Source organism: Gorilla gorilla, chromosome 12 (genome assembly GCF_029281585.2).
Source record: "Gorilla gorilla gorilla isolate KB3781 chromosome 12, NHGRI_mGorGor1-v2.1_pri, whole genome shotgun sequence".
NCBI classification, from domain to species: domain Eukaryota; kingdom Metazoa; phylum Chordata; class Mammalia; order Primates; family Hominidae; genus Gorilla; species Gorilla gorilla.
The window spans coordinates 96019162-96034035 of record NC_073236.2 but is presented as its reverse complement, the minus strand read 5'-3'; the positions used below and the strand labels follow the sequence as shown (position 1 = coordinate 96034035).

The 14874-nt window shown below is 38.1% G+C and overlaps 1 protein-coding gene across 1 annotated transcript in view; it reads left to right on the top strand.

Annotated features, from left to right (window-relative positions):
• Window positions 1-14874, top strand: part of PLEKHH2 (pleckstrin homology, MyTH4 and FERM domain containing H2) — a 131990-nt gene that overhangs the window by 93314 nt on the left and 23802 nt on the right. Inside the window, exons 18-23 of the mRNA XM_019021569.4 lie at window positions 299-407; window positions 2157-2269; window positions 9005-9184; window positions 11611-11708; window positions 13410-13587; window positions 14503-14658. Of these exons, the coding sequence (XP_018877114.4) occupies window positions 299-407; window positions 2157-2269; window positions 9005-9184; window positions 11611-11708; window positions 13410-13587; window positions 14503-14658 (834 nt within the window). The remainder of the gene's footprint in view (window positions 1-298; window positions 408-2156; window positions 2270-9004; window positions 9185-11610; window positions 11709-13409; window positions 13588-14502; window positions 14659-14874) is intronic.

Genomic DNA, 14874 nt, shown 5'->3' with positions numbered 1-14874 from the left:
AGCTGGTTGTATTTAGTCTCTTAACATGTGTTACTCTTCTTAATTTTGTCATGCTTTTCTAAAATGCATCTGAAGAAAATAAGAAAAATGTAAATAATGGGAAAAGGTAATATAAACACAGTTCAAGTGAGCATGCCTCAGAATTGTTTGAATAAATGGCTTTTCATTATTATTTAAAAATTAAAGCAAGTGGTTCATTTCCATCTCAAAGTTTTCTACTGTTTTTGCAAGTTGTTTTTTTTTCTTTAAGTAATCAAAACTGTGTCTTAACATTTAATTAATATGTTCTGGTTTTAAGGACACTTGGCTTTATCATCTGACTGTTGCAGCTGGAAGCAACAATGTAAACGTTGGATCTGAATTTGAACAACTGGTTTGCAAATTGCTAAATATAGATGGGGAGCCTTGTAAGTTCATAAACATATAAATAAAGCTTTATGGTTAATGAAATGGACCTCAACCCACTTAGTCTAATGGAGTTTTCACTTAATGGGTTCCTGTTTCCCTGAAATATACCCACCTTTTCATTGCCTTTGCTCATCATGGGAGAGAATTCTGTCTGTGGCTCTTTGGCTGCAGGGACACCATCATTCCTCATTAGGCTGTGTCAGGTCACCTCCCTCTGCCTTTGCTTCCACTGCTTCTCTGCTTGGAATGCCACCTTCTTTGGCAGTCCTCACCAACATAATGAAACCCCACCTAGCCTTAGGAGATCCCCCAGCCAGCCCTCTGCAGCTCAGCATCTGGCTCATAAAAGGTGCTTCATCAATGTTAAAATTATGTCCTAATGCGTTTTGTCACTTAATTCTTTTATAGCAAGCTTGGCCAACCTGCAACCCACAGGTGGCCTGTGGCCCCAGATGGCTTTGAATGTGGCCCAACACAAATTCATGAACTTTCTTAAAACATTACAAAATTTCTTTGTGAGTTTTTTGTTTTTAAGCTCATCAGCTATCATTAGTGTTTATATATTTTATGTGTGGCCCAAGACAATTCTTCTTCCAGTGTGGCCCAGGGAAGCCAAAAGATTTATAGCATTTGTAGTTTTGCATTGAAATTACGTTTTTGTTTTGTTTTTGAGACGGAGTCTCACTCTGTCACCCAGGCTGGAGTGCAGTGGCATGATCTCAGCTCGCTGCAACCTCTGCCTCCTGGGCTCAAGCAATCCTCCTGCCTCAGCCTCCTGAGGAGCTGGGACCACAGGCATGCACCACCATGCCCGACTAATTTTCGTATCATTGGCAGAGATGGGGTTTCTTCATGTTGCACAGGCTGGTCTCGAACTCCTGAGCTCAAGTAATCCACCCACCTCAGCCTCCCAAAGTGCTGGCATTACATGCATGAGCCACTGTGCCTGGCCTGAAATGAATTTTTATGGCTAAGGTTCCCCCACTGAGAGTCTAGATTCTATCCTATGCTTTATATACTAAGAGAGACCACATTTTGTTTGCTGTGTCCAACACAGGAATTTAATAAATGTTGATTTTAGGAATGCCTTCAAGTTCCTCTTTATCTTTATATCTCTTTCTACTTTGGCTTCTCCTCTCTAGAGAAGTTCTAGATCTTTCCCCAGCTCTTTCTCATATATAGTCATGCCCCCTACCTAGGTCACCAATCTTTAACACATTTAAGCAACATGATAGTGCCCTGGTAGACTTATTGCAGCCTAGTAAATTAGGACCCAACTCTTCTAGATTATCCAAAACGGGAACATGTCTCACTCATAAATGGGAGCTAAACTGTGAGGATGCAAAGGCATAAGAAGGACACAATAGACTTTGGGGACTCAGGGAAAGGGTGGGAAGGGGGTGAGGCAAATCAGTTTTAGTATATACTGCTTGGGTGATGGGTGCACCAAAATCTCACAAATCACTAAAGAACTTACTCATGTAACCACATACCACCTATTCCCCAAAAACCTATGGAAATTTTTAAAATTAAAAAAAAAAACACACAACACAAAAAACAGTAACATGAGAATCCCAATGGCCTGGCTACCAAAATAAAATAATGTTGCCAAAGAGTTTTTTTCTGACCTTTGTGACTTAAAGTTGTGAGCCAAGCCTGAATGAGCTAATGTCTAAAGGATTAATTTAATAAGAGGCCACAATAAGTGGTTTATTCAGTTTTCTGTTCATATTTTATTCTGCATTTAGCCTCTCAGATATGGAGACACCCCACTTTGTGTCACAGTAAAGAAGGAATCATTTCCCCTCTGACAACTCTACCTTCCGAAGCCCTGCAGACAGAAGCTATTAAATTATTTAAGGTAAAATATTTATATGTTGTTAAATGATTTAAAGTAAAATACTTATATGTTGTTAAATGATTTAAGGTAAAATACTTATATGTTGTTAAATAATTGGAAAAAAATTAAAAATAACATTTTGGGTTACAAAATTTTACTCCAAGAAAATTCAAAATGTGTTTATTATTAAGAATATCATTGAAATAAAATTAGGTGAATTTAATATGCTTTCTTAGTGAGGATTTGGGATTTACTGAAATAAACTATTAATATGTATGGTTTGGGCAATGTGAAATACTTGGTATCAGATGAATCATTTCCCCTTTAACCTCTAATTTTCCACATCACACCAGGCACAGCACTGGGAGAGGGGTCAGCACTCTCTCTCCTCTCTAGTGTTACTCTCAGTTTCTTATTCCTCAATCTCTATTAGAAATCCCTGATCACTCAAAACTTGCCATGCAACTTCGCACTCTTTATCCTTCTATCCCTATCATCAGTTACCTTCCGGTAACTCTTCAGATTTCTTTAAGGGCCAAGTGTGGTGGCTTACTCCTGTAATCCCAGCACTTTGGGAGGCCGAGGAGGGTGGATCACCTAAGGTCAGGAGTTCAAGACCAGCCTGGCCAACATGGTGCAACCCCATCTCTACTAAAAACACAAAATTAAATGGGCATGGAGGCGCATACCTGTAATCCCAGCTACTTGGGAGGCTGAGGCAGGAGAATTGCTTGAACCCAGGAGATGGAGGTTGCAGTGAGCTGAGATCACGCCACTGCACTCCAGCCTGGGCAACAAGAGTGAAATGAAGTCTCAAAAAAAAAAAAATTATCTAAGAATTTTAGCTCCCAACTCACATTCTCTACCTGAAATCTTGCAAATGACTGTTATCACTTCACTCACCAATGCCATGATTTTAAGATTTTTGACCTTCTAAATTCCAGTAAGCTTCACCTCTGGTCTCATCATCCCATTTTCCATGTCCACACCTGACTTCACCATTCCTCACAAGTACGTCACATCTAAAAGCTTCAATTCGAACATCTCTTTCTTTAACCAGAATCCTAGCCTACAAGCTCTTATATTTTTTTACTCTTCCATTTTTTCTTCATCTCTAAGACCTTTGTTTTGAACCATTAGCTTTTTTTAAGATCATGATAACTGCGTCCTGGCTTTTCTTCCTTCCTTATCTAGTCTGGTTTGTTCCTATTAATTCTCGTAGTTCCTTGGGACCCATAATTCCATGCACTCTTCAGCCAGATCCCAACCTAGATCAGTGCTATGTTTTCTGCTGCCAGTATAACCAGATGTGCAATGCTGCAGAGCATCAAACAGCCATGTAGTCTGACGACAATATAAATTCAGGGTCTTCCTCTCTCACAGCCAACTTTCTGCCTTGTGCTTGTCTTTGGTCACATCCCCCTCAAACTCTCTACTTAAGAATACAGCAGAGAAACTTACTTTCTATTTCACTGAGAAAATTAGAGGACATCAGACATGACATGACCACCTCAAAGCCCTCCCCTTGCAGCCGGGCGCAGTGGCTCACGCCTGTAATCCCAGCACTTTGGAAGGCCGAGGCGGGCAGATCATGAGGTCAGGAGATCGAGACCATCCTGGCTAACACCATGAAACCCTGTCTCTACTTAAAAAATACAAAAATTAGCCGAGTGTGATGGCATGTGCCTATAGTACCAGCTACTTGGGAGACTGAGGCAGGAGAATCACTTGAACCTAGGAAGTGGAGGTTGCACTGAGCCGAGATCGCACCAGTGCACTCCATCCTGGGCAGCAGAGCAAGACTCCGTCTCAAAAAAAAAAAAAAAAAAAAAAAAAAAGCCCTCCACTTAATAGACAACCCTTTCTCCTCCACTCCTCCAGCCTCAGATAACGGTGGACCTTCTGTGTTTCCAAGTCTGGACTCTACACCAGGATCTTGGTACTTCATTTTTCCCTAGTCTCTTAGAGCTCCATCTCTTTCTTTTGGCTTTGTCTTGCCTAAGTTTCTCCCATCTCAAAAAATCTATTTGTTTATTAGATATTATGGAATTATTGTTAATTGTGGGGCCATGGATGGCTATAGAAGAAAATCTTTATCAACTGGAGATCCAGCCTGAAGTATTTATTGGTAAAGTAATATGATATACATTAAAATACTCCAGAGGAGAAAAAAGTAGAGGTGGGGAGGTGGTGAAGTTTGGAAAAATGCTGATAATTATTGACACTGGGTGATGGGTACATAGGTGATTATTATGCTGTTCTCTCTACTTTTATACATTTTTAAAATTTCTATAATGGAATGTTTAAAGATACCCACCTGTAGAGTACACCAATACCTAAAGCAAGAAAGACTATACAAGTATATTTGAAAATCTAGATGATGTGGTCAATTTTATAAGAAAATATAAATGACCAAAATTGATTCCACAGGAAAATGAAAATCTAAACAGAGGAGTTTACCAAACTTTACGTGTAGATAATTTCAATGCTGTTTAAATTGTCCCAAAGCATAGAAAAAGAAGGAACTTTTCTAAATTCAATTTTTTCTTTTACTTTTTACTTGGGACAATTTCCAACATATATGAGTAGAGATAATATTACAATGAGGCCTAAAGTACTCATCTTTCAGATCTACAGTCATCAACACATGACCAATTTTGTTTTATTCTCCCATTTCCCACTGCACCCTAACTTTGGATTATTTTGAAGCAATCCTCAGTCATTATATCACTATATTCTCTTTGTTAAATAAGTATTGCTTTCATATGAGAATGCAGCAAAGATTGTACAAGAATAATAGAATATTAGCAATCAGAATCCAGCATCATTTAAAGAATATTAAATCATTCAACTCAATAGCAAAAAACAAATAATCCAATTTTAAAATGGGCAAAAGATCTCAATAGACATTTCTCAAAAGAAGACATACAAATGGCCAACAAGTATATGAATAAATGCTAAGCATCCCTAATCATCAGGGAAATGCAAATCAGCATCATAATGAAATATCATCTCACCCCAGTTAAAATGGCTGTTATCGAAAAGGCAGAAAATAACGAATGCTGTCAAGGATGCAGAGAAAGAGGAAAACTCATACACCATTGGTGGGAATGTAAATTAGTACAGCAACTTTGAAAAACAGTATGGAGGTTCCTCAAAAAACTAAAAATAGAACTACCGTGTGATCCAGCAGTCTCACTGGGAGTAAATCCAAATGAAAGGAAGTCAGTATATTGAAGAGATATCGGCATTCCTATATTTATTATAGCACTGTTCACAAGAACCGATATATGGAATCAACCTAAGTGTTCATCAGTAGATGAATGGATAATTATGGGCCGGGCCAGTGGCTCAGGCCTGTAATCCCAGCACTTTGGGAGGCCAAGGCAGCCAGATCACTTGAGGCCAGGAGTTTGAGACCAGCCTGGCCAACATGGGGAAACCGCATCTCTACTAAAAATACAAAAATTAACTGGGCGTGGTGGTGCATTCCTGTAATCCCAGCTACTAGGGAGGCTGAGGCACAAGAATCGCTTGAACCTGGGAGGTGGAGGTTGTAGTGAGCCGAGAGTGTGCCACTGCACTCCAGCCTGGGTGACAGAGCAAGACACTGTCTCAGAAAAAAAAAAAAAAAAAAAGGTAGTATATATACACAGTGGAATATTATTCAGCCATTATGAAAAACAAAGCCCTGTCATTTGCAACAACATAGATGGAACTGGAGAACATTATGTTAAGTAAAATAAGCCAAGCACAGAAAGACAAATATCTCATGTTTTCACTCATAGGTGGGAGCTAAAAAAGTGGATCTCATAGAGGTAGATGGTAAAATAGAATGGTGGTTACCAGAGGCTGGGTAGTAGGGGGTGGAGGGATGAAAGGAGGTTGGTTAATGAGTACAAAAATACATTTATATAAGAAGAATAAGTTCTAGTGTTCAACAGCACAGTAGGGCAACTACAGCTGACAAGAACTTAGAGTATATTTCAAAATACTTAGAAGATTTGGAATGTTCCCAACACAAAGAAATTACAAATATTAGAGGTAGTGGGTATCCCAATTCCCTTGATTTGATTATTACATGTTGCAGGCATGTATCAAAAAATTCATATACTCCAATAATATATGCAGCTATTATGTGTCGATAACTTTTTTAATGTTAGAAAATATTAAATTATGACTGAAAGGGATTTATTCTAGGAAATCAAGGATGGCTAAGTATTAGGATATCCATTAATATTACTTATTATTAGGGAGATAATCATATCTGTAGATGCCAAAAAGGCATTTGACAAATTTAACATTTATAGAATAGCAATACATAGATACTTCAACATGATAAAATATTCCTGTTTTAGCTAAAAGCAAGCATCATGCTTTATGGAGAAATTTTAGAAACATTTCCACTAAAGTGAGAAAAAGACAAAGATATGCCCCATTATTTTTTAAATTTTTCAGTTAAAGTATAAATTATATAAAGTTTGTTGTTATTATTATTATTTAACATTCTGTTAGGGAACGAACCAATGTTATTAGGCAATAAATGAAAATATTTACAGATGGTATATTTGTATACCCAGAAAACCCAAAAGAACAAACTAAAAAACTACTACAAACAAAAAGAGATTTTGATAAGATAGTGAGAGGTACAAAAAACAAACGCTTTTATATGTGCAAGCAACAACTAGTTAGAAGATAAAGAGGAAGAACTACTTTGGGCCATGATGGAGCCGCAGGGACTGGATTTGCCCTGCCAGTGGTTTTCAGATGTTGAATGTAGGCGGTGTAGGACAGATTCTTCGGAAAACTAATTACATACGCCCTGTGATTGCTGCAGCTTACTGTCTGGAGAGATTCAAGACTGCTGGGCAGAGAGGGAGCACCCAAATAGAGCCTGGCAGTCTTCCTGAGTCACGGAGACAGAGTTCAGAATTTGAGAAGGCCAAGGTAGTTAGACTTCACAGGGCTGATCGGGCGCGGTGGCTCACCCTGTAACCCCAGCACTTTGGGAGGCTGAGGTGGGTGTATCACCTGAGATCAGGAGTTCAAGACCAGCCTGGCCAACAGGGGGAAACCCTGTCTCTACTAAAAATAAAAAAATTAGCGAGGTGTGGTGGTTGGTGCCTGTAATCTCACTACTTGGGAGGCTGAGGCCGGAGAATCACTTGAACCCAGGAGGCAGAAGTTGCGCTGAGCTCTGTTCTCCAGCCTGGGCAACAGAGCAAGACTCCATCTAAAAAATAAATAAATAAAAAAATCACAGGGCTGAGAGGAGAGAGCTAAAGAGAGGGAGGGAGGGAGAGCTCCAGAGATTCGTGTTTTCATCTGAGAACTGATAAGCATGTGTGTATGTGAGGAAAGTACCTGAGGCTGAGGACAGAAAGACACAGGCAAAAAAATTCCAGCTCACACAGAGCTGGAAATAGTTTTCCCATCTTCTAGAATGGAAAAATCTTTGATACACTGGACATCAAATAGAGTGCACAGAAGGTGATTGCCTCTGGAATGGGGCCCAGATAGTCCTAAATGTAAGGCTGTTTTGGTCCACCCTAAGAAACTTAAAAGAGACCTTGGAAGGACCGAACCATTTCCAAGTAATTTAACTGTCATCCCAGAGCAAATCTAAAAAATGTTTAAAGCATACCAAAAAGTCCAGTGCCCAAGAGTATAACATTCACAACATCTGCATCCAGTCAAAGATCACCAGGCATACAGAGAATCGGATCAAGTATGACAATACAATGGGTAAGAAAAAGTAATCATAGAAACATATCTAGAAATGATGCAGGTGATGGTAGATAAGGACATTTCTGTGTATCTGTTGTCTACTGTTACATTTAAAATTTCCCCAACACTTAGTGACTTACAACATTTGCTATTTCACACAGTTTTGAAGGGTCAGGAATCTAGAAGCAGTTTAGCTGGGTAGTTCTGACTCATAGTCTCCTGGCGGTACCTTCAAGCTGTCAGCGGGGGTAGCAGGCATCTGAAGATTGGAATGGGGCTGGAGGATTCCAAACTCTCTCACGTGGCTGTTGGCAAAGAAGCCTCAGTACCTCGCTACATGGGCCTCTCCAAGTGACTGCTCAAGACATGGCAGCTGCCTTCCCCAGAGGAAATGATCTAACGGGGAAAGAGAGAGAGTGACCAAGATGGAAGTGCATTGTTTTTTATAAGCTAATCTTAGAAATGGCATGCCACATGCTACCAGTCACACAGACCAACCCTGGTAGAATACAGGAGGGAATTACCTATGGATCTGAATGTCAGGATGTGGAGATCACGGAGGACCACTTTGGAGATTGGCCACCACACTTCACATGTTCAGGAAGGTAAAGGAAAGCATGAGCATTTTAAGAAGAGTAAGAGAAGATATTAAAAAGGCCCAAATTGAATTTTTAGAGATGAAAAGTGCAATGACTAAAATGAAAAATATGCTGGATGAGATTCACATGTATTCTGAAGCTCCGTTATTAAGTATGTAGATGTTTAGGATTGTTATGTCTTCTAGATGAACTGACCCCTTTATCATTATAAAATGACCCTCTTTATCTCTGGCAGAATTCCTTGCTCTGAAATCTGCTTTGTCTGCTATTATTGTGGCGATTCCAGATTTCTTTTGATTAGTGTTATCATAATATATCCTTTTCCATCATTTTAAACAAAAACTACTGCTGAAAAGATAATCGATATAATTCATGCAGAATAAATCTAATCACTCCTCACCTTGAATATATCTTTTTTTGTTTAATTCAGACCTGCCAGCTTTTTATAAATGCTGCAGTTGACTCTCCTGCAATTGATTACCACATATCTTTAGCCCAGAGTGCTTTGCAAATCTGCCTGACACATCCTGAGCTGCAGAATGAAATTTGCTGTCAGCTTATTAAACAGACAAGACGAAGACAGCCACAGAATCAACCAGGACCATTGCAGGTAGATATTAATATTGATACATATACATGCAATTTAAAGTGATTTTTTTTTCTGATTGTAAGAATGATACACATTCAGCATAGACATTTAGAGAATACAAAAAGTGCAGAAGGAAAAATAGGTATTAATATTTTGATGTCTACCTTTTTGGTTTATTTATATGTTTATATATAAATGTGTGTATGTTGGTGTGTGTACACTCACAGTTTTTTATATTGCTGGAGTTACAGTGTGCATACTACTTTTTTAAACTATAGAAAATAATCGTTTCCCCTATATCCTTAGACATTCTTCAAAACTTTAATGGTCATGTTAACATTAAGTACTATACATTTCTATATTTTTTCCTATAATAAATACCTCTGCAGTAGACATCTTTGAACCTAAATGAGATGGAGTTTCGCTCTTGTTGCCCAGGCTGGAGTGCAATGGCACAATCTTGGCTCACTGCAACCTCCGCCTCCCTGGTTCAAGCAATTCTCCTGCCTCAGCCTCCCAAGTAGCTGAGATTACAGGCATGTGCCAACACTCCTGGCTAATTTTGCATTTTTAGTAGAGATGGGGTTTCACCATGTTGGTCAGGCTGGCCTCGAACTCCTGATCTCAGGTGATCCACCCACTCTGGCCTCCCAAAGTACTGGGATTACAGGCGTGAGCCACCGCGTCCACCAGGAACCTAAATCTTGTGGACAGGTCCAGCGAATTTCTTTGAATTCATTTTTAGAATTTTCCTATATCTTCAACAACATTCAGTATATTTTAAATTCTTACCGGGCAAAAAATAATATTTCACTATTGACTCAGGATGTGTTTCTTTATTAGTGCAGTTGAATATATTTTTCAGGTGTTTGGTAGTCATCTGTGTTTACTCTTCAATGAACACCTGTTTTTATCTTTGTGTATTGACTGCCTGTTAGCCACAGGATAAGTCAGAAATTTCTTACCTTAGCATATAGGACTCTCAGGGTTGAATCCAGATTTTGTGAGACTGAAGCTTATACGGTTTGGGAAATGCTCTTTAAGACAAAGACTTGAAAATGGATGACTTTTGCACATTTTAGAAATCATATGACCATGTAAACACAGTTAATAAGCCTTTCCCAGACCTGTGCCCAAGAGGGAATCTGAAGCTGAAGCTTCATCTGCATCAGGAACACTTTGTCATCTGGCTCCACTGGCCCCCTCTTTCCCCACTTCCTGCCTCCAGCAGACAGTGAATGAATAAATGCGCCCCATCCTTCAAACACACTCCACCTTTGCAATATTCTCCACCATGCACCTGATGGTATTCCTGTTACCTGGATCCCTCCGCTTCCTTCCCTTCCGTAGACTTTATAGTCCAGCCCAAGCAACATATTCCCTGTGATCCCTTCCCTGACTCCACAAGAAGTTAGTCATTCCTTCCATTGGTTATGCTTTAAATAGTTAATACGTGGTATTACCATGTTGTATTATAATTTACTGTTTAAATATATAACTGTCTCCTACTAGGCTGTAGGCTCCTTAAGGGCAGGGACAATGCCTATTTCTCCCTCTTTTTTAATATAACGTTTTAAAAATGGCTGAAAATTATATATAGCAAACAAGGGCAAATAAGATCTCTATCCAACTTTTTTAATATAACATTTTAAAAATGACTGAAAAATTATATATAACAAACAAGGGCAAATGAGATCTCTATCCTACTTTTACATTTATTTACTCTAATGAGTTTGTCTAATGCTTAACATTTTTTAACAAATGCAGTGTTTTATAGGATAAAGAAATTAAAAAATTTTTTTTGTTGTTTGAAGACTTTTTTTACCTTGTTTAGTGGTTGAGCATTAACCACCATGTTCTTCAGAAGAGAATTCTGCTGTAACATGTTTTATACTTCCTTGAAAAAATATAGAAAGGAGAATACAGAACAGAGCAAAGGAAAAATAAAAATCACATATATTGCTGCTACCTAAAGATAACCTCTGTTAATATTTTTATACTTGTCCCTTATTTAGGTATGTAGATACATACGTATGTGTAGGTAGATTGGTTTTGATTTAGGGCATGTGTTTTCTACTGTTTTGCAATCTGCGTTTCTCAAAACTATTACTTGTATTTCAAGGAATGAGTAAATACATAAGTGAAAAAAAAAGAAACAATGTTCCTAATCTTTGAGTTTAATGTCAAAAAGGAGCACCTTGTCTGCTTGTGCCTTGGTTCCTCAGTTGTAGATAACCATACACACAACTAGATGGATCGTAGATCTGACCCAATGTAGAGTTTTTTGTTTTTAACCTATGATAAATGCTGTAAACAGATCATGCATATGTGAAAGAAGCAAAATGTTTTTGGGTTAAGAGAGAGTGTCATCAGCCCATTGCACTCACTCAGATGTGGATCTCTGACTGGCACGTGGTATCTAACCTATGGTGCTTCTCTCTGCCCAGGGCTGGCAGCTCTTGGCACTCTGCGTTGGGCTCTTCCTTCCCCATCATCCTTTCCTGTGGCTCCTCAGGCTTCATCTAAAGAGGAATGCAGATTCCAGGTGTGCAGAATACTAGCCAGCTGAACTGTTTATGTGGTCTCTGAAAGTCTACGATAAATCATAAGTATTTAACGATCTGCCAGGTACATTTTCAGAAGAATGTATGAAACAAATATTGGTACAGGAAGCCTTTGGTTATCATTGATGTGGAGCTAGGAAAATATTTCCTTTGTTATGTTAAATCTCTTAGGGAAGATTGCAATAAATACTTGAAAAACTGACAGAGAATATTTTTAAATGAAAAGTGTATTTGCATTTCAAGTATGAATGACTTACCATTAGTGGGTGTTCATTCAATAAAAGCAACTATTTTGTTTCCTTAGTTTTCCCTTTTACTATTTCTCTGCACATTGAATTTTTTTATGTGAAAAATTTCCCCCATGGTCTTCCCTCCTTTTCTAATTGTATGTATTTGAATTACTTCAGAATTGTTACTCCTTTGAAAAACACTTTTAAAGTTCAACTTCCAGAATGGCTTTCTTACATTGGGACCCAGGTCACTCAGCCAAGGCTTATCCAGGGTCATTTTGTCCACCAAGAGGTTTGTGTCAGGTTGCTTAAACTCTTGGACTAAAGCAAACACAGTAAAAGAAACAAACAAATAAACAAACCCAACTTGGAAGCAATAGGAAAATATTCTACAGTTCATAATACATTTTGGGGCCTCTGTGATCAAGGTCGTCTGTGACCAAGGTCAGGTAATTTCAGTTGCAGTCACTGAGGAGCCCCAAGACCAAGGATCTGCCTACAGGGCACTTGAATACAAACATATTTGACAGGTGTTATCAATCTGCTTGAATAAGCAGTAAAATTTATGTATAACAAACAAGGACAAATAAGATTTCTATCCAACTTTTTACATTTATTTATTCTAACGAGTTTTTCTAATGCTTAACATTTTTTCACAAATGCAGTGTTTTTTATAGAATAAAGAAAGAAAACATATTTTTATTTTTGTTTGAATATTTTTTTTTTTTGAGGCAGGGTCTCGCTCTGTCACCTAGGTTGGAGTGCAGTGGCCTGTTCTTGGCTCACTGCAACCTCCACCTCCAAGGTCCAAGTGATTCTCCTGCCTCAACCTCCCAAGTAGCTGGGACTACAAGCGTGCACCACCACCCCCTGGCTAATTTTTTGTGTTTTCAATAGAGACAGGTTTTCACCATGTTGACCAGGTTGGTCTTGAACTCTTGACCTCAGGTTATCTGCCCACTTCAGCCTCCCAAAGTGCTGGGATTACAGGCATGAGCCACCATGCCTGGCCTGAAGACATTTTTTTTTTTTTTACCTTGTTTAGTGGTCAAGCATTAACCACCATGTTCTTCAGAAGAGAATTCTGCTGTAACATGTTTTTATAAGTTACTCTGTACTATTCTTCATGCAGTTGCTTTCTTTATATTTGTTAATATTAAATCACTTTATATTGACTTGTGACTGGTAATTTTAAACTCAGCTTGTGACTATAATAATACAGTAAAGATGAAGAATGCTTTGTGGGAAGGTTTGAGTGAGGCAGTTACAAAAATAAAGAAGTTGGAATTTGAGGAAAGTTACAGCAGTTTAGTATTATCATTCAAAAAAAGTTACTGTCAAAATTAGCCTAATACATTGTGATAATGTACATGGATGCTTTCTTAATGGTTGCACATATTAGGTTGTCAATTAAATTTATTCTTAGATTTTATCTTAAGTTTTGTATTACAGGACAGAATTTGGAAAATATGCCATTTACTGCCAGCGTTGTGTAGAAAGAACGCAACAAAATGGTGACAGAGAAGCAAGACCCTCAAGGATGGAAATTCTTTCAACTCTTCTCCGAAACCCTTATCACCATTCTTTGCCCTTTAGTATACCTGTGCACTTCATGAATGGGATATACCAGGTAGGTTACCTGATGAAAATATGCTTAGCCGACAATCCTATGTACAACCTCTGTTATAGGGAACAGAGACTTCTCTGCTTACTTTTGTCAGCACCTGGCAGTGACAAACATGCAAATATATTAGATTTACTATCAGAACAGCTGAGTTTTGAAACAGTTTTGCTATAAAGGATTCACACTAATAACAAATCCATATTGAACCAAATAAGGGATGGGCTTCACTGCCATTATGATTCTGATGGACAGAAAAATAAAAAACACTTCGGTTGGGGCTTTTTCCCATCAGTACACCTCCTAGGTGTGGAAATAATTACTGATACTGGGTGTGTACAATTTTAGTCTCTTTTAAAATCTCCAAATCTCAGAAATTATCTGGGAAAACTTCACTGGGCCCTTCCAGTTCTCAGATCTAGATGCCTGCTTATTAATTGAAGCAAACATGTTCCCAAACTAGCAATTAGTCTTTGTAGCCATATGCCTTTTATCACAGAATTCAGATACTTAACTGCCTATTAAAGAAACAAACATTAAATACATAAAAGTGTTCATTTATTTAAACATATTTCTTGTTTATTTTCCATATGATTAAAGATTGCCTATTGTACTATAGTTCTTGGTTTGCTTCTAATGGGTAAGCATAATATCTTTGCAAAATATTTATAGCTGTCAACTGATCATTCTATTTTGGATTCATGTCTGTTGGCTGAAGCTGAGATTTTTGAGTTCTTCAGCAAGCTAATTTCTGAGGTAACCTTGTTAATTTTCTCCAGAGGAGCTTTGGGAAAAAAAGTTGAAGCACCTAGAAAAATATGTTATCATTAATCATGCATCAAGTATGCTCTGTTTCATCCTTAAAATCTCAGTTTGAAACTATATATTTCTTATTAAGAGAACTGCTTTGTTATTTCTGTCTAGGTAGTTGGTTTTGATGCATCTACCACAGTGGAAGAATTTTTGAATACTTTGAACCAGGACACAGGAATGAGGAAACCAGCGCAGTCTGGATTTGCGTTGTTCACTGACGATCCTTCTGGCAGAGATTTAGAGCATTGTCTTCAAGGAAACATCAAGGTGAAACCAAGTCCTTTTCAGGAGCCAAGCCCAATGAACAGCAAAGAAGCTACTCTTTACAAGAAGAGTAAACTTTGCAAGAAGTTTAATTCAGGAGTTTTCCAAAACTTTAACCAGTCTAATCTCCACGATAAGAAAAAAAAATGCAGGACTTTGTTAAACCCGTAGAATTCTTAATACACAATCTCTACATATACACATTCCATATTAAAGAGA